This window comes from Macrobrachium nipponense, chromosome 17 (genome assembly GCF_015104395.2).
Source record: "Macrobrachium nipponense isolate FS-2020 chromosome 17, ASM1510439v2, whole genome shotgun sequence".
Classification (NCBI taxonomy): domain Eukaryota; kingdom Metazoa; phylum Arthropoda; class Malacostraca; order Decapoda; family Palaemonidae; genus Macrobrachium; species Macrobrachium nipponense.
Window position 1 is genome coordinate 84,673,635 of NC_087210.1, and position 20,802 is coordinate 84,694,436.

A 20,802-nucleotide genomic window follows, 5' to 3' on the forward strand; every position below is an offset into this window, starting at 1 on the left:
CTGAACAGTAAACAAATACTGAACATATATCTTAAAAGAAATGCTATACCTTAGATAACTTTGTGCTTGGGATATCTGCGGTTGACCAACACCTGTGTTCTACCTTTAATTCTGCATGGACAGCTCCCCCAAGTACTGTAGTTGGAGAAGGTTCCCCTGATGCAGGTGCAAATGATGGACCTCTTATAAATCTAGTCTCTCCCCTTGCCTTAGGCAGTGGTCAACATTTGAAGATTTTTTGAAGACTGAAGTGACATGCTGGTTTAAGTTTTCCTCAAAGATAAAATCCAGGAATTACTACCATATAATACATCTGCAAGTCTCTTTGGTTCATCTGCTGTCTGCTTACTTAAAGACTCCAACACAGATTCTTGGTATGATTCCAAGTAAGCAGAATTGGCTTATCTGTAGAAGATACAGCTATGAGGGGCTCTAGAGCAGTTCCCAGCATGGCTCAGGCTTGATGCCAGTGATGAATGATGAATCGCCCTTTCCTGGTACCTCAGTAAATAACTACTGTAATGTAGTTGTAACATCTGGTTAGACTAATGCAAAACAGTAAAGGCAAATACATCTTGGACAGCAACAAAGCGACTTGGAAAAATGTTAACAGAAAAAACTATCACATTAAGAGTGGAACAGAAAATGATAATAAAGAACAAAAGTATATAAATAACTAAACCACAAATTTTGCCATAGATGAAAGTCTCAGAAATAACATCACATAACAATACAACACACAAACAAATAAATGAACAGGGTTGACAGAAGCTGTTGGATCTGTGAATATATAAAGCACCCATCCATGGCTTGTTTTCTCTTTTGTGTTTTTAGTCAAGAGTACTTGTCTAGGAACATTCATAGTAAAAAAAAAAAAAAAAAAAAAAGCAATATAAATAGTAAGTTTGTTGTAGGAAAAGTTGCTCGTTGGATTAGTGGTTTTCAAGCTCAGCTTCCAATACAGTGGTCCGAAGTTCGATTCTCAGCTCGGCCAACACAGAATCAGAGGAATTTATTTCTGGTGATAGAAAATCCTTTCTCAAAAATAATGTGGTTCAGATCTCACAATAAGCTGTAGGTCCTGTTGCTAGATGACCAATTGGTTCATAGCCATCTAAAATATCTAATCCTTCGGGCCAGCCCTAGGAGAGCTGTTAATCAGCTCAGTGGACTGGTAAAACTAACATATACTTAACTTGTTGTAGGAAAAAAATGAGGTTAAAAGGAACAAATGCTTGTTTGCGTGACTACATAAAATAAAATGTAATTAATTTCAGAAGCCAAAATATCTATTAACATGGTTTTCTTACATAAAAATGATTTTCTTTTAAATCAGAGAAATAATGTCTAGGACCCATGATGATCACAAGTGTAGGCTAACTATATGTCATTGAGTTAGCTGTGACACATATTATTATATGTATTTACCAAGAACAATGACTCACATCAGACTTTCAAAGGTTCTACAAAAAGATTTGTCCTTCAATAAGTGGTGAAAACTGTAGTGAAGTAAAGTATGAGAGTTGATCAATTATGTCACAAGTTCAAAAGATTACATCAACTGCATACAAGCTCACCAGTTGAATATAAAATCTCAATCAACAAATATCAAATGAAAATAACTTCAATATTTACAGAAATTGAAAACCCTACAATAACCCTGAATAACCACAATATGAAAACAAAGATTATAAAAGAATGGAAGTCTAGAAGAGCACTATACACAATTCAGCTACTGATGAAACAAAGCCATGAAGTAAGAGCATTTGACGATAGGTGGATCTCACCCTAGTGAGTGAGTGAAGTCTCACCTATTATCATCTTAATACTCCTACTACTGCTTTCCTCATTACGTATTACAACAATTATTTGACATTTGTTTGTTCACCTTACTAAGCAACAAGGCTTCAATACAGTTAAAGTAAGAGAATTTATAAGATATCTACATGATAATTTCTGATAATCATAAAAAAACATGCTCATACCCTAACATTAAAACCTACAACTAAATAGCAATCTATACACACTATTTTTAAAAGGGGAAAAAATGTTCATTGATAAACTTAGATCACATAAAAGAAAGACCAGTTAGCTGAAATAAGAGGAAGATATTAGCACTTAATGGATGGTTAGAGTATTTAAGCTTCCAGTAGGTTAAAGGAGGCCTGAGGTGTTTCAGATTTTTTCAAAAAACACAAGTCAGAGTATACTCTAGAAGGCATTATTTGTGTTTAGAGCATACTTAGTACATAACTGAATTTCTTCACTGGCCAAACTTGGATATTCAAATCTAACTTTTCACTTCACAAGAACAGAACAACAATTACACAATTGTTACATATTTGCAATGTTCCATATTTGAAGACTCCAATTTTAACAAATGTCACACTAAATTCTCGAGATAGTAACTGGCTGCTTCAATAACAATATAATTCAAGAATTGAAATAATTTATGTGAAACAATGAGAATGATTTCAATCCAATGAACAGATTTGTTGTAAGTAAAGTTTGAATAAAATTAATCTATTCCCTTTCAAGATGAATGAAATATGTAAAAAAAACTCTGTTTACTCACAATATTTCAACACTATTCTAGCCATATCTTTACTAATAGTAAATATTTGACAACCCAGGTTGCAATGAAACATTTAAGATTTCTCCAATTCTAAAAAGTTACTCTGAACCTAAACCTAAATTAAAGAATAATAAACTTCTAACAAGTAACAGATTCAAATTAACTTGCCAAGAATCCTGATAGCCTTAGTTTCTTGTTAACATGTAACACAGCCAATCTGATATGCATCATTGACTCTGTCATTAGCTACTGTATAAGAAAGCAAATGCTTTTCAATGAGCATTCTACTACCCTCGTTACACGCCAAGAGCCAATGATATGAAGGGACAAATTTTACTGAACACAGCATCTCCTTGGACTTTTTTTTTTAGGACCTGAGATGAAATTCCTTAGGAAATTATTCCAAATTATCTCAATACCAAAGCTAATCTAACTGCTCTAAATTATTATGGAACACCAAGGGTAAACTTAATGACAATTCGGTACAAATCTACTGATATGATTAGGATTAAAATATTAAATATTGTGCAGCACAACATACCATAGAACTATTGTCATGAACATTCTTCTCAATGTGAGTATGCTGGTTTTACTAATTCACTACTTTGAAATGCTTACCGAGTATTCTAGACTGTGTCACTGCATCTATGCTACCTTCTGAAATACATTCACTAAACTTTTCTGACATTCATAGGAATATATTTACTTTACTTGCCTACTGTTCATTAGAGTACATTTACCAGATTTTTCTAAGACCTCATAACTTACTTCGTAAAATACTTATACTGTTAAATGCAACTCACAACTACCTACTATTGTCTAATCTAAAGGAATGATAAGTCTTGGGGTTAAGTCAGAAGTACAATATCACAGTCTTCCCTTACTCTACTAGATATTTAGTGAGTGGCTTTATTCACTCCGGACATGCTATGTTATTATATAATTACACAAATTTCAATAAGACTAAGAGAATTGATAAAATATGAGAATAAGTATAAGTACATTTATACTGTAAAATCACAGTCCATTCTGGCAACAACTGCTTATTCGCACTGGAACTGTTAGTTCTAAAGATCTGAAAAATCCACTTCTAAAAATTGTATTAGTGGCATAAGAAGAGCACATCTACTTTAATTAAGAATTGTGTTTAAATAATGCACCTCTAACTTTCTTGTTAAGTACAAAAAACTTGAATGAAATCTCAACAATTACAGATTTTCACTCATTCGTGATTCGAGACCGCAAGTAGTCGAGGATTTCCCTAGTTCCTTTATCCAAGATGGCCCTCCTGGGAACACGGAATGGATTCCCATCTAACTGAAGACTTCTGAAATAGAATGCTCACCATTTAACATCCATACATACTGAAATATCAAATGTGATAAATACATTAAGGTTGCACAACTACATTTATAATCAGTCCACTTACTTAAAAAAAAAATAACTTACAAATAGCAACAGTTTCCATAAATTGTACGTGTTAAAGAAATGCTGTCTGTGAAATGATAGGTGGGGAATCGAGTACTACTCTGAATTATGTTACTGCTCCACTTCATCCACAATAATTTGCACTATATACTAAATTTAGCTAAAATTCAGTTAATAAATTCAGCAACAACAGTTATGGGCTTGATGTATACAAAGAGAAGCATCTGCATGAGCAGCTGGCTTATTTTAAAAAATAACCAAGATTAACAACCACTCTGCAATCTAGTTGATGAAAATCTGATAATAACAGTACAACATGATATCAAGTTTGAAAACTAAGAGTTGAATATTAACTCAGCCAAAAGCAGTGCTGAGGTCAAACCCTATCACTTAAAGATGTTTGGACTGACTAGCAAACAAAAAAACAGATTTGCTAGTAACATAAAAACTGGGTATCACTTGATGTTATCATTATCATTAAATACCTACAGTAGTTTCATTTACCCACTACTTACTTGAGCTGAGTCATGTTTCCAAGTAATGGAGGAATGAAGTCTATACTATTATTGTGAAGATCTAAAACAGCTATCCGTTCCAACTTTGAAAGGCCATCAACATACATAGTAGTAATTTTGTTATCTGCAGCCATTAATATTTCAAGCTGCTTCATTTCATATATACAAGCTGGAATCTGTTCAAATCTGAAAAAGTTATTAGAAATGAGGGAACTCAAACAAAACCTGTGCATTCAGTACTGTTTACAGTCCAGTGGAGTAAATGTTACACTTTATTCTGAGTGCTCCCATCTTACTAAAAAGAACTTGAAGTAACTGACTTAGCAACTATCCCAGGGAACCATTTCTCCAATAATTTCAGGAACATAACTAGACTGACAAGTGCCTGTTGAATTCACAGACGCAAGATGCAGACTAATATGTCCAATACTTGGCATAAATCATCAATGTAGAGCACTTTAAATTTACTGTCACTCACTTACTTTATTCAGGCACAAACACTGAACAGTGATTTACCTGTTTGCACTTATATTGATTTCCCGCAAGTGCAGTAACTCAGCCAGATCTGTTGGAAGATCAGAAAGCTGATTTCCTTGGACATCAAGAAACTGGAGTCTTTGAAATTTCCCAAACCAAGAAGGAATCACCGTTAATCTGTTGTTGGGAAGCATGATTTCTGACACATGTCCAGACAAAATTTCTAGCCTGTAAGTAAAAATGTTATTGTTATAATACAATTAAGTTTGTTCATACTTACCTGGCAGATATATATAATTAAAGTGCCCACCCACCTCCCCTCAGGAGACAGTGGCACTGATAAAATATGAATAGAAAATGGGAATAGTTCCTGATATCCGCCTCCCAGCGGCGGGAATGGGTACTACCACCTGGCCGCCCACTGCGTGTGCCGCGAATTTTGAAATTCTGTCGGACTTCGGAGAATACAGCTATATATATATCTGCCAGGTAAGTATGAACAAACTTAATTGTATTATAACAATAACATTTTGTTCATGAAACTTACCTGACAGATATATATATAGCTGAATCCCACCTTCGGATGGTGGGAAGAGACAGAATAGGATTTTTGGGAAACTAAATTAAGTCGATGATATACATCTTGGTTCCTCACCTGTTAGCATAGCCGACTTCGTGATTACTGTCACCAAAGTCTGCTTCTGCGTTACTAGAGTTGCCAGCGAGGTAGAGACCTGTAATGCTGGTGCGCTCTAGATGATCTGTCAACGGGGGCGTGACCACAATGTGACTAGACCATATGACCATACTTCTGAGGGCAACGAAGCTAAAAACCACCACCTGACCTAACCTATCAAAGTTAGTTCCATAACTTCTAGGCTAAAGAAAAGGAACGCGCCTCAAGCGACCAACCCTTCAAAGTTAAAAAGCACACCTATCCCTTTTCTATAGGATAGGATTCGTGTTGCTTGCTGCCCCTAATAATATATCTACGGATAGTATGGTCCTAGCGACTTACAGATCTCAAATGTCGTCTTCACATCCCGTCGGGAGTGTGAAGCGAACACAGAGTTGCTTCGCTAAAGCGTGGCACTCAGGATGTTACTGAGTGTCATGCCCTGTTGAAATGCTTCCGAGCCGCGCCCTCACCTCTTGAGCATTCATATTAAGAAAAAAATCTCAAATCTTTATGCAAACATAACGAATGAGACTTCTTAAAAGAACTCCTTGACTATAATGCCAGGGTGTTCTTGGACATGAACTAGTCTGGTCTTTTACGGAACACCGCAGATTGTCCGTTGACCTCGACTTTCTATAGTTTTATCAAGATAAAACTTGAGAGACCCGACAGGGCACAGGACTCTCTAATGCCCTTGCCCAATAATTTGTGCCATACCCTTGGTCTCCAAGCCTTCGGGTCAAGGGTTAGACAGGTTTTCGTTCTTATCAAGAACGGAAGGCTTAGAGGACAGACCGCATTATGTCCTTTAAAGCTAAAACCTCTGATGATGGCTAAAAGCTCACTAACCCTCTTTGCCGTGGCTAGAGCGGTTAGAATGTTAGCCTTTCTGGTCACGTGTATTAAGTTCGCAGAAAGGATAGGTTCGAAATGCTTTTGGCATCAGAAACTCAGACTACGTCTAAGTTCCATGCCGGAACCTGCGATCCAGAGAATTTCAAGATCTCCCCAGACCTCAAAGATCGTTGGGAAGCTTTGTTGTTTGACAGAACCGAATCTCTGAGCCTAGAGGCCGTCAACAACATATTTGCATATTCTACAATAGTTAGGACTTCTATCTTATCTCATACTTCATACGGAAAGATAGAACCATCATTTCCCTTCACTATCTCCAGAAACGGCCCGCACCGATTGAACACTGAAAATAGGCAGCACTGCTTTGCCTTGGCCAAGAGACTGCCATAGTCTTGAAGATCTTATCGCTTCTCGATAGTCTGAACGCCTTCAGACCTTTTCCGAGAGGAGAGATATTAGATACTTCACTAAGTGACGATGTTAGATTACACCGATTCTCTCGGGAAGGGTCTTTGGACAATTCTCTGAATTACCTGACCTCTGTGAATCCAACCTCTTAGAGGCCAACATGTGGTGACTAAAGCTAATCCTCTAGGATCATGAATAAGGGAACAACTTAAGAGGAAGCTCCTTCGTCTTCAATATTACGAAAAATTTAACGAAAGGACGCCCTCAGTCTCTCCTCACTTTCGACATACTTCTAAGTGAGGATTACTCAGACGTCAGTAGTTGTTGCCTTCGATCGAGAAGACCCGCACGGACGTGCACTAGTTTAACGAACCTCTTGAGGATCGTTACGTTCCGTGCCCAAGCCATAACTAATTCTCTCTTCTTGAGCTATGAGAGAGCTGAGAAATTATCCGAGATGATTTGGGCCACTCGATCCAAACTCATCCTTCGAGGAACTGGAGAGCCGACCAATTTGGCTTCCAATTCTTTCAGACAATGTGCCAGAACATCTATTCCGTTCTGTTTCGGATGTCTGGCACCCTCTCGCTATCACCCGAGGTGATCCTCACGGCGTTGAGAGAAAATTAGAATTATTACAAGATCTTTGATGTTATTCCAATTTCTTCGTGAGGAAAAATTGTAGAGGGTCTGAATTGCTGTTTATTCAGGGAAAACAAGCTTCTCCAGCGAGGGAAATGGTCCCCAGCAACTCATCCATTCCCTCACTCAGCCTGCTTCCTTCCCTAAATAAGGCTGCGCTTTGCATAAGCAGGAGAGCATTATTATAGTGCTATGCCGCGGTAGATTCGTACAGAATTCTGTTACCGTGCGGTAAACCCGCACCGAACAAGTATAAGAGATATCTTGTTGAAATTTCTAAGTAAACGGAAGGCATGTTCATTCATGATTACTAGAAATTTCCTCAACCCGAGGCTAAAATCCATGATTGTAGGGCAGAGAGACGCAACCAACCGCGCATGACACCGAGCTAGCCGGTACTGCGTAGATCACAGTAACAGCAGCCTTGTTCATCGTCTCGCACTATCTGCCTGAGCTGCCAGCTACTCCTTTTGACGAAGGGATAGGTATGAAATTATCGAGCAAAAGGACTCTCAAGCAGGCATATTTAAACGAAACAAAATTCGCTAAATACAGAATCTGAGTTGGTGTTGTCGTAACAATACCTGAATAGTTATTCTTACTCCGAAAACTCTTGGAAGGTTGAAGGGAGTGTCAAATAAATACTTTACAACAGCAGTTCTTTCGGCTTCTATCCGCAGAGGTAAATACGATATGCGTATTAGACTTGACCATGCGTTAGCAAAATGACGCAAAGATAAACTACGTAAGTATTGTAGTAATTTGAACATCGAATTCTCTACTACATCTTTCCTCGACGAGGAAGAGAGAAAGAAATGAAAAGACTGTCCACGTTCTAATGAATGAGACTTTTTAAAAGAAACTCCTTGACTCTTTTCCAAGACTCTTTGCCAAGAAAAGGGAGTAATATTCGAATAGAGATCATCAAGAGAGAACCGAGGATCGAAAAGGACCGTTCAATGTTCTTATGATATTGGACATAAGACTTCCTGGATCTAGTCTACAAGTCTTTTTCCTACTCCCCGGATGAGCCTCTGAAAATGAATGAGAGCTCTTCCGAAATTTGTTAATGAGTTTATCCGCTTAAACGATAAAACGTTAAAATCTATGTCAATGAGAACTACCCCATTTATGAGGGGTCCCCCACTTAAATGACAAAACGTTTAGTATCTTGACAATGGGGAAAACGTCCTTACTTGACAAAACTATTAGCACTTTGCTAATAGGGGAAAACCCTTTAACATGACCGAAAGTCACCCAGGAATCCGAGTATATAATCTTCCCGATTCTCAGAGAAATCGATGAAGAGGAAAGAGGGATCGAAGAAAAAATTTGGGTATGTCTCTCCGCTAACTCCGAATCCTTTTTAAAAATTTCTGTGAAGGAATGTCCTGTGGAGAGTCCTGAAAAAACCTCCTCTTGACAAGCGTTTATAAAGCGTCAAGCGTCCTAAGAAACGTCCTGAACAGCAAATAAAACGCCTTCTACAAGTCTTTCTCTCGCAAAGCGTCCTGCCGAGCTTCCACCGAAGCGTCCTGGCGAATGTGCACAAAAGCGTCCTCATAAGCGTCCTGCCGAGCGTCCTCAAAAGCGTCCTGGAAAGCGTCCTCAAAAAACATCCTGCGTAGCTAAGAGCGTGTCTGAGCAGAGAACACCAAGTCTTCTGAAAGACGTTTCAGAGAGGAACTCGTTGAGCGCCCTGATGCATGCAAGTCCCGCCAAGAGGCGTCCTGGCGAGCGACCTTGCCAACATCTCAATGTTATGACGAACCGCGTTTTGCGTATGACGTTGAATATTTTTCAAGGGACGTCCTCATGCGAGTCCTCCATGGAGAGCCGCACGCTGCTCCTGAAGTGTGTGAACACTAAAGGAAGACGTATGGCTTTTCGTCTTCAAGACGGGCCTTAAAGACCTTCATACCTTTTTACAAAGACAGTGGCCGCCTGTGCGACAACTTGCTTCTTAGTAATGCAAAAGAACATCTCCAGAAACGCACTCAGCAAAGGAACGCCGAGCGTCCGAAAGACACCCTCGCAAGGTGCTTGCCGAGCGTCCTGGAGAATGTCTCTACTTATAGGACGTCGAGCACCTCCAAAGCTAGCTCACGTCTAAATTGCCCTTCTTATGCCGAACCAGAGACATAAGTTGTTTGACTGTGCAAAGCAGCTTGCCGGACGTCAAACTTATCAGCTTGCTTTTTCGAAGTAAAGCGAACGTTACATAACGTATACGGAGCGCCATGAGGAGAGGAGACGAAAACTGAGTTGCTCCTCCAAAAGGTGGAATCAAGAATGTCCTTGATTACCAAATTCTTTTGGAATGCTAGCGAGGTTGAAAACAGCTCTAACTTCATGAGCGTTCACTCGCAGGAGGCTCAAATCACTCTTCTGGCAAGATGAATGAGCCTCCTTAATAATGTATAAATGAGCGTTCACTCGCAGGAGGCTCAAATCACTCTTCTGGCAGATGAATGAGCCTCCTTAATAATGTATACATGATGTATAAATGAGCGTTCACTCGCAGGAGGCTCAAATCACTCTTCTGGCAAGATGAATGAGCCTCCTTAATATGTCCCTTAGGAAAAGAGCCAGTGCATTCTTCGAAAAGGGTAAATGTGGTCTCTTTACTCTTCATCCTCTCGTGACGAGAGAGAGGACGTGAAGCGTTCCTCTTCTCTAAAAGCTTCTTTAGGGGGCGCGAGTCCTTCCGAGACGCCCCAAACCCCGTGTGGGGGATGATTGGCCATCGGTAGGATGAGAAACAATCCTTCAAGATTCGTGCACGTGCTCGAATCTTCGGCAGCCTGGGAAGCGACAACAGGACCTGCCGAAAGGAAGCCAGATCAGCATGAAAAACCCGTAACCCTCCTTCGGCTTTTGACATGCCCTCTCCCTGGTTTTCTGGGAGTCCGACAGAGGTCTAGGCCTAGAGGCGTTATGGGGACGATCTGACGTTCCCTCCTAACGAGAGAGAGGACGTGAAGCGTCCTCTTCTCTAAAGCTTCTTAGAGGGCGCGAGTCCTTCCGAGAGCTCCAACCCTTGCGCGGGGAGGACGCCTCGGAGGACGAGAAGCAATCCTTCAAGATTCGTGCACGTGCACGATCTTTAGCAGCCTGGGAAGCGTCAACAGGTTCTGCCGAAGGACGCCAGATCGGTGGGGAGCCCCGTAACCCTCTTGCGGCTTTCGACATGCCCTCTCCCTGAGTCCTGGGAGTCCGACAGAGGTCCAGGCCTAGAGGCATTATGGGGCCGATCTGACGCCCCCTCCACAACACAAGGGGCGGAACTACACTTCACAACACTGATTGGAGAGCGAGCACTTTAGTCTAAGATTACTTGATGTAATCCTCTAGCAGACACTTCTTCTAGGCCCGAAAGCCATACCACAGGGTTAGGCAAAATAAAATCTACAGGAGGTTAGAAGGTTCATTATTTCTAACTTCTGTTTACTGTGGAGGAAAACTCCTGATTCTAACACGCTCTAAAATGCGTACATGAATCCTACTTCTTCCGTAATCAGTCACACATTACACTAATTACATTGAACTTATGCAAAGAAAACATGTAAACGCCATATATACTAAGCGAGTGTCTACCGAAAGTTCCGGTAGCTTCACCTTACCCCAAGCAGACAACAAAGTCTGAAACTAGGCTAACTAGCTTCAGACATCAAATGCAATGAAAAATTTACGATAGCGTATGCCTAGCCACAAATCCAAGTCAATAATCGAAAAGAATAATTAGGATACTTAAGCGGCTAATGAAGTTTCAAAATCCTAGGCGGAGGTCTGTAAACAGTTGTTACCGACCGGCGACAGAAAAAAATATGAATAGAAAATGGGAATAGTTCCTGATATTCCGCCTCCCAGCGGCGGGAATGGGTGGTACTACCACCTGGCCGCCGCCACTGCGTGTGCCGCGAATTTTGAAATTCTGTCGGACTTCGGAGAATACAGCTATATATCTATCTGCCAGGTAAGTTTCATGAATAAAATGGAATATTTTTGGTTGTTCCACACTTAAAAGGTACCAAAATAAATTACAATTACTACTTGGTTTCAAAAGGACAACAAAATAACATCCCATCATGTAGAAAAAAAGTCACAGAAAGCAGCAAAGCTCAAAGCAGTAATATTATGCGCACAAAACCTGTTCTTTTGTAACGAACAAAAACTAGAGTAATGGAAAACAAAAGATGGACAGCTACATGGAAAGGGACAAAAGGAACTGTAAATAAATGGTAGACACTGATGCAGCTGGGATCTCATGAAATTATGTAATGCAAAGAAAAATGGTCAACAGTCTTCAAGTATTGCTGCAAACCTGCACACTGCACAAATAACCCCATCCAGGTAATAATAAAAATATGTAGCTATAGAACTCAAAAATAATAATCTCTTTCAATATCTTAGGCCACTTAAGAAAAACATGTGAAAATTCTTACTAAATTGTACAAAAGTTTTATATTTTTGTTAGTCTTAAACACATAACTGGAATTATTACCTAAACTGTTTTCCAAGCAGTTCCCTGATGTTAAAAATTCATCAACAACAGCAAATTAAAAACCATGGAATCCTATTTGTTGATCTCTAAGAACTCTCTGGAAAATGACAATGTTCTGATGGTTGTTTTTCCAATTTATACAAAAGAAATCTATAATTAATCTAATAAAATCAAGTGGTGAGATACATGGAAATTCAAGTTGTTTCATTGGTAGATACCCCTCCAAGTTTTAATATAGTCCATCATGATGAAGCCGAGATTGTAGAAGGATGCAAAGATGAAATTGATTAGAAGTGTTAAGAATGACACAAATATGAAAGTGGCTAAAGTGTTAAGAATGACAAGTTTATCATGTCTCGACCAAAGGACATTAGTATCGTATATGCCTGGCAAGATTTCATAAACCAAATATATTATTGCAGCAGACACTTATCTAAGTCCTTGAAGTGGGAAGATTCCCTTTTCATGTTTACCTTTAACTAGTTCATAAAATCCAAAATGATGGTTATTACAATCAATTTCTAGAAGTAATCTTACTTTTCTGGAACTTGAGTCAGAACATTTTTACTCAAGTCAATTGTCCGCACTCCAGCTTCAGATGCATTTTCAATTAGCTTGTCTGGTATTTCTGATGCCTTTTCATGATAGCTCATTGTCTGTGATGTTCGCATTTGGTACTTGTCCGGGATTGCCTTCTCTTCCATCAAGAGATTGGTGTCAGCAGGGGAATTCTCAAAACCTACAGCAATGAAAAAAAAACTATATTTTAGAAAAGTTTGCAAAAATACAAGTAGAAGTAAATATTTCTATTCAAACAGTCAACAGCAGGTCATAACAACAATGGGACTAGTTGAAAAATTCATTGTAAAATTTATTAATACTTTCAAAACTCAATAAATTCACATTTACATATGGAAAAGACATGATTATCAAAGGTCTTTATAAGATTTCAAAACCATTAACTCAAATTTGCATACAGGTCATGCTCGCCAAATGTGTTTATAAAACTTTCAACACACCAGGAAATGAATTCACTGGAGCTGAAACTCTTGATCTTAAATACTTCAGTAACTGAACGGTTCCTCGTTGAACGATATCTCGTCTTATAAGTCTTAGAGGATTTCCCTCTAATGGCACAGATTTCAAGTGAGGTAGCAGACCGAGGTGATAAGGTAATCTGTAAAATGAATGCATAAATGAATATATTTAAATGGATATACTTAAATGAGAATATTTATGAGTCTGCCATACCAACACTTGCAACATTTCGTTGAATTCATAAAGTCACTACGTATTGCTTTCTTTAGTTCCTTGGCCAGTTACCAAAACATCTCAAATCAATGAGTTAATTATGGAAGTCATTTTATTTATTTCAAAAGAAGGTTTGATAAAAGGGATTTTAATCAAAGTTTCACGGAAAAGGTAAAACAAAGACTTGAGATAGCAAAATCTTTCATTGTTATGAGGTGTCAAAAAGTTAAAAACTGTGAGTATTCTTCTCATGCAATGGAACATTATTTGACATTTAATTCTGAAATGAGTACTTAAACACTAATTGGGTTTTAACATTTTTTCATATGGAATCTAAGTATCAGGATTCAATCAAACATAAATTACATCACACCCAAGTGTTTAGCAGTAAATGATTCAGCATTATAAGAAACTATAATGCAAAACTGTTTTAAAAATACATGTACAAAATTGTAAAATTGTGCACAAAAATATTTTTCACTTCTTTGATGCTGCAAATCCAACTGATAAAAAATAAGAGAAAATAGTCTGAGATAATTGACTATGCTACTCCATATATGGGGAAAACTTTTTTAAATATTTTTATTTCAGACATCAACAACAAACTTCCTTGTCCTACATGTCAAGTTAAATGAGGAGATTGAGCAGCAACTACTGGTTATAACAAGTGAAGTGTTAGTTAGAAGAAATATATTCCCTGAAAATATCTCAAGTCAGTTCCTATGTACAGGAGACGATTCAAGCTCTTGATCTAAGTGTAGCTAAATCCAGCCTATTAGCATGTCTGAAGTCCAACCACTGATGTGGGAAGGCAAAAGAGGTTTCCTCTATGATCTACTTGAATCAATATTAGAGCAAGGAATTCAGTCCATGTGTTGGAAAAGCTGATGCACCATTAAGCTATTGTATTATGGTGTCCCAAAGGAATGAAAAGGAACTGCTTATTAACTGTGGGCCCTTTTCATTAGTATATCAATTTCTCCAGTGCTGCTTCACTGGAAACAAGTTACAATTTTGACTGCTGTTCTTGACATTCCATCCCTTCTGTAATCCAAACCTGCTTATATCTTTCTGGAATCCTCAAGGAAAAAATCTCTAATCAGGATGAGAAGAATCTTCATACCCCAAATCTTGACTTTGGTGAATGATAAAAGTGAATAAAATTATGCCTGTACTACCAGTGAAAATATAAGAAACAAGGTCAGGTGAAGCAGTTATTATACATACTTTCCAGATACCCTACTTCATTACTACTGTTTCACTCATAATAAGCACCACTCTCTCACATAGTCTGCCATACAGAACAAAAGTAAAAGTAATCAGTCTGTAACCCATATAAACAGTAGTGTAACTAGAAGTCTGAGATATAATAATTAATTCACAAACAGATTTAGTGTCTGATACCAGTTTTGCTTGACTACACAACTAACATAATTAAAAAAGGGTTAACATGCATGAAGATGAAAAAATTACAATATAAAATAGGAAAGTAAGCATATATGGTAAATATTATCTTTTTACAATACAGTTACTTCAACATTTGACTTTACATAAAAGGTTTATATTACAGATATAAATAAAGGATTTACTTAGTATCAGGCAGCCTCTTTGAATTGAAGCTTATCACACAGGCAACAATAACTATGGTTTGCATTTATGTGCAAACATATTCTAACAAACAACTAAACTGAAGTTTGTAAGCAAACATATTCTAAATCTATTTTACCTTAAATAAAGCAAAGCAAAAAATATGTTAAAATAAATGTAGTATATTTATTAAGCTCATGGAAATAAAAAATGAGAAAAATATCAGCTGGAAAATTTCAAAACATTTAAAATATTGTTTCCTTTATACATATCAAATGTTGACCAGAGGGGACCAAGCTAGAATGAAATAAAAGAGGAAGAATATATAATATATACTCACGTGGACAGGTTATTATTTGTGACATCAAGACGTTCCAGACCCTGAAGAAGTGTTATCTGATCTGGGAGATTATCAAGCTGGTTATCCCTGAGGTCAAGGACACTGATGCTAGTCAAGTAGTTCAACTGATCTGGTTCTATTTCCTGTAGAAATTACAAGAATTTATATTTTACCAACATCTAATTTCTTTTAATACTATTTTATATCATAACCAAAAAGCAGGTTCTGACATAGAAAAAACCTATTTTTGGTAGCTGCTGTGAGTCCTCAAAGGTCGGCCACAGGCTCTTTTTGGAGCCCTGGGAGACCATGAAATTACCTCCTTTGAAGACAAACAGCAGCTATACTATAAAAAAAATATTATTGTTTAAATCCACCCAGTACCCAGTGATGATAATGCACTTCACATAGATACCAGGGTACACCGAAGAGATGGAGATATTTATCTTGCTTCTTTCAGGTTCATTTACTAGAACTTAGCTTATAGGAAAAATATAAAGAATTAAACAGAAAAGAAATAAGTTTTGCATGTACTTTCCTTCATGTTCAAATATGCCTCTTCATACTCTGACTAAATAGAAGTATCATAACTGTTAGCTTAGACAATGCATCTACCTATAAGACATACCCGTTGCACAAGGACTAAATGTACAAAATAAAAATTTAGTACATTTTGTACATCATGCTACAATATATAATACAAGAAAAAGGGAATTATTCATAAACAAAAACAATGCATTTAAAAGGCAAAATTCACAGATGATTGGAAACTTGAATAGCTAAACCTCTTCTTATTCTGACTGCCTCTCATGCTTAATACTGCACATTTGAAGGTTCCACGAAACTAGGTGTGTTAAATAATGGCAATTCGATGAATTCAATTTGTGTATGAAAATATTAATATACATAATGAGATATTGTTTACAAAAATACAATACTATGATAAAACAATAAAAAACAAAACCTCTAAATAATGACTTCTGCATTTCAAACACAATGAGAGTGAGTGTGAGAAAAAGTCCCAGTGAATTCAGTTGTCTGCTCATTCCGGTGTAACTGTGATATGACAACACCAGCATTACTTATTTTTTTTTTTTTTTTTTTTTTTTTTTTTAACACTAGTACTATTCATTATTACCTGAGGTTACTGGAGTGCACAAAATAGCTGGTTAGTATTTTGACACTGTCATGAATGTGAAATATAAAACAAGAGGGTCACTGTGTACTACAGCTAACTGTACCTTTCAACAATCATAATGATGGCATATATTATGTGGGAATGCACAAAAATATGGGCAGAAACAATTGAAAAAAAATGTGATCACTCTCACCTTAATGAAGTTGTTTCCTAAATGAAGTTCCTTAAGACCGACACAATTGTTCAATGCAGGGATTACTTGGATGGCATTGTGACGGGCATACAGCTGTTCTAACTTACGCAGATTACCCAGAGACTCAGGTAGAGCTGTCAACTGGTTATTGTTTAGATCAAGCTGGGCAAGGCCTGCAAAATATTGTGTGCAAATATTTAGAAAAAATCTTATGCTTTGTAAAACAAACCACTTATTCAAATCGATTACAAAGTCTTATTCAGCAGTTTTTTTAGAGTGTGTGATAAGCCACATTTTTTGTAAAATGAAGATTCTGCTACCATAAGAGATGAGGAACTGAGCCATCTTCATTTGGTTTTTTGTCATAACAATACAGTAGCACATTGGACCGTGGTATGTCGTACTTCTGGATATATCATACAAAATGGAAATATCAGTTTGAGGGTTTTTGCCTCCAGATCCAGTGCCGAATATGTAATATGTCCTGGTCTTTAAATAATATCCTATTTCGAATATTAACGGTGTAATTCGCATACACTAAATTATCAAAACACTTTTCAGTTGCATATGTACACCCAGATATCGTTTTATTTACCTAAAACTTACACATAGCGTAACTATTTATAGCCTGGGGCGCAGTGCTACCATGCACGTCCACCACAGGCGGATGGACAGATGGAAAAAATCAGAGTATAGTTGCTAAAAGATGACTCTTGTGGTTTCAGGATGGTTGGGGTCTATTTCTGTTTGAAAAGATTTTTAATTGTTTCAGAATGATAATCTATGGCATATTTTTGTTTGAACTATCAAATTAGGCTGTGACCTGTTAAAATAGGCAGTTATAAGCCTTTTACTGTAGTTTAAGGGGTGCAGGGTATAAATATACCCAGACTTTATAGCTACTGTATTCATGGAAAACAAGAGAAACATTACTCTTAATCATAATTTTCCACTGAAAACTATTTAAGTGATGCTTGAAATAATGGTATAAAAGTCAGAACCTCACACTGTTTTATATTGCATGTACCATATGTCTGATAACTAGTAATGTTGACAAACTATAATGTACAAAACAGAAAATATATACTATTCTATATATCAACGAACAAATCAACACCAGCCTTACCAAAGCAATCCCCAATTTCCACTGGGAGCTCCTTTATCTTATTTTCAGATGCATTCAGCTTACTAAGTCTCTGCAAGTATCCTATGCTTAATGGCAACTCTGTGAGATCATTGTGAGATACATCCTGAAATGAAAACAATAGGCATTCATAGATATAAAAGCAAAACCCTTTCATATATGGAGTATCCTATAGTTCATAACACAAATTATACTTATTTTCATGGGAGGGAAATAAAATAATTTTCATAAACAAAGAGTCTAAATATCAACTTCGTCAATTTCTTCAAATGTGTCTATTACAAATGGAAAACTACGTATCAGAAAAATTAACAATAAACTTGCACTAAATGAGAATCTTACCAAATACTCTAGGACGTTCAAATTTCCCATATCACCTGGCAAACTACTTAGTTTATTATGATCAAGCTGCAATGATCTTAAGTCTGGGAGCACAAACAGGCTTGCAGGAACCTCTTCTAGCTTATTGTGGCTGAGATTTAAACGTTGAAGGCACGTAAGGTCACCTATTGTCGGTGGTAGGCTTGAGAGACAGTTGTCCGAGAGCTGAAATAAAATTAGTAAATTGGATGATAATGTACACAAACCTGTTTAAAGAATTCTTGAATGAATATGACATTTCCATTATTGTTCCTTTTTTTCTTTAAATTTCCTTTTTGCTATATTTACCTACCATTATAGCATAAAACATTGTAAAGATTTCAGTTTAATAATATATAGATTTTCAGGTTTTTCCTCTAATATACCAGCTAATATACCAAGACTTGAGTGTAATCTTGTAATTGTGCACATATGCTAGTGCTTGAGTGGAAGAACTGGACTTTATATTCGAAAGTCAGTTTTTAACTAAAAACTGCTTCAATAAGAATTTTGCCCCTGGCTACTAAAGGAATAAATCAATAGATTTGAAAACAAGGAAGCATGTTCATCAGGTAAAATGACAATTTGTCGAAAATTGCATTTTTATTTTTCCTAACTATACAAACCTGAGGTCCTTTAACAATAGGAAGTAGCTAGCGGCAGCTGGAAACGGTCGTAAGCTTCGAACAAGGGGAGAACGGTAGTTAACTGCTTGTCCGATCGTCGCGCGCCGCGCGACTGGGAGGTAAACAAATCACTTTTGCTTTTGGCCCATGCAAAATACGCAGAGTGAGGGGTGGCATGAGGAGGGACTATATGTTAAAGGACCTCAGGTTTGTATAGTTAGGAAAAATGCAATTTTCGACAAATTGTCATTTGTTCCGATACGTAATACAAACCCTCGGTCCTTTAACAATAGGAAGACTCACTTCTTGGTGGGAGGAATCTGAGTCATTTTGATGAACAGACTGGTGTTCGTCCATCCCTGGAATGCCTCCCTGGTCGTAAGAGCGAGGGAGGGATCCAAGCCTCTGTCCGATTGATCGGGGTGTGCACCGCAGGATCAATGGTCAGACCTCTGGGCCGAGTACTAAGAGAGAGGCAAGCGTATCTCTTCGTACCAGCATTGTAAGAACTTTTTCCTTTACATGAGCAAAGGTAAAGTAATGGGTTTGTCTCATGTTGGGATCTCACTTTCTCCCCCTTGTTGGAGAAAGTGGTGGATATTTACTCCCTATCTCTAGTTAAAGAGATAGGATGGAGCTCTGTTGAGTAGACTTACCTGCATCTGACTCCCTTCCAGCAAGGTAACGACCGTATCCCTCTGCCCACAGGTAGAGGTAGAAAAAGATGGTGAAGAGAAGCCAGTCACTCTCTCATTCACGCATTCATTCTCCCAGTCATACCAGGAATCGATGCTGTTCTGCCTGCTCGGGTGCTGGGTAAGCTTACACAACGTGTTGAGCAGCCACCACAGGTCCCAAGGAAAAAGTATCCAAGGACTTGTGGGCAATATCCCCGAAGGTAGAAGGACGTGAAGGTGGTCTGGTTGGCCAGACACCTGCCTTCAGGATCTGCGCCACGGAGAAGTTCTTACGGAACGCTTAAGGGGGAGGGTCCGATACCTCTGACTTCGTGGGCTCTCGGACGGAGCGTACGGATGTCGTCGCTACCATCAGCTTCGTACGCTCTCCTGATCACCTCACGCAGCCAGAAAGAAAGCGTGTTCTTGGAGACTTCTTTCTGGTGACCCCAGTGCTAACGAAGAGGCGTCGACACTCAGGCCTGAGATGTCGAGTTCTCTTCAGATAGCGCCGTAGCGCCCTCACAGGACAAAGCAGGCAAATACTCATCCGCATCGTTATCGGTGAAGTCCAGGAGGGGGGAGGGGATCGTGAAAGACTCGAACCTGTCGTCAGGGATCGACGGATTCTGAGTCTTAGCTACGAAGTTCGGGACGAAATCGAGCGTCACAGATCCCCAGCCTCTGGTATGTTAACATCATAAGAAAGGCCATGTAGTTCCCCCTACTCTCTTCGCCGATGCCAGGGCCAGCAAGAAGAGGGTCTTGAGGGTCAGATCCCTGTCTGACGACTCTCGGAGTGGCTCGAAGGGTCTTCGAGTCAAACTCCTAAGTACGAGAGTCACATCCCACGCAGGGGGCCTGAGTTCCCTGGGTGGGCAAGACCTTTCGAAGCTCCTCATTAGCAAGGATATCTCGAACGAATTCGAGATGTCCAGTCCCCTTAGTTTTAGGACGAGAGACCAGGGCGGCTCTATATCCCTTAACTGTGGGTACTGAGAGGAGGCTTCTCTCACGGAACGAAGAAACACGAGGAAATCCGCTACCTGCTGAAGATGGCTCTGAGAGGAGACAGACCCTGTCTACGACACCAACCACAGAAGACGGCCCACTTCCCCTGGTACACAGCTGCAGAGGACTGTCGGACGTGTCCAGCCATCTCTGTTGCTGCGCTACGAGAAAAGCCTCTCGTTCGCAAGAGATGGTGGATAACAGCCAGCCGTGAAGTTGAAGGGACTGGACTGCTGGTGGTTACCGTTCTACGTGTGGCTGGGCTAGAAGGTTGTGCCAAGTGGGTAGCTCTCTCGGTGCGTCCGCAAGAAGAGCCGCAGCAGGTCCGGATACCAAACGGCTTGTGGTCGTTTGGGAGCCACCAGGATCATTCTGAGATTGGGAGTGAGACC

The 20,802-nt window shown here is 38.7% G+C and overlaps 1 protein-coding gene across 1 annotated transcript; it reads right to left on the reverse strand.

Moving 5' to 3' along the window:
- Window positions 1–6: 6 nt before the first annotated feature.
- On the reverse strand, window positions 7–18,427 carry LOC135195977 (leucine-rich repeat-containing protein 40-like). The gene is made up of 10 exons (XM_064222479.1): window positions 18,410–18,427; window positions 18,079–18,282; window positions 17,719–17,842; window positions 16,593–16,765; window positions 15,262–15,404; window positions 13,103–13,260; window positions 12,621–12,822; window positions 5,035–5,223; window positions 4,519–4,704; window positions 7–3,902 (listed from the first exon to the last, which is right to left on the reverse strand). Exons 1-10 carry the CDS (start codon window positions 18,425–18,427, stop codon window positions 3,794–3,796), a joined length of 1,506 nt encoding a protein of 501 aa, XP_064078549.1. The 3' UTR covers window positions 7–3,793.
- Between the last annotated feature and the right edge of the window lie 2,375 nt (window positions 18,428–20,802).

Bases quoted from the DNA above. Each gene is read 5' to 3' on its own strand.
- LOC135195977 (XM_064222479.1), bottom strand. The intron at 13,261-15,261 runs GTGAGTATATAT...TTCATTTTACAG, and splicing joins ACAAATAATAACCTGTCCAC to ATTACCTTATCACCTCGGTC. The intron at 12,823-13,102 runs GTGTGTTGAAAG...TCATTGCTGTAG, and splicing joins TCCAGTGAATTCATTTCCTG to GTTTTGAGAATTCCCCTGCT.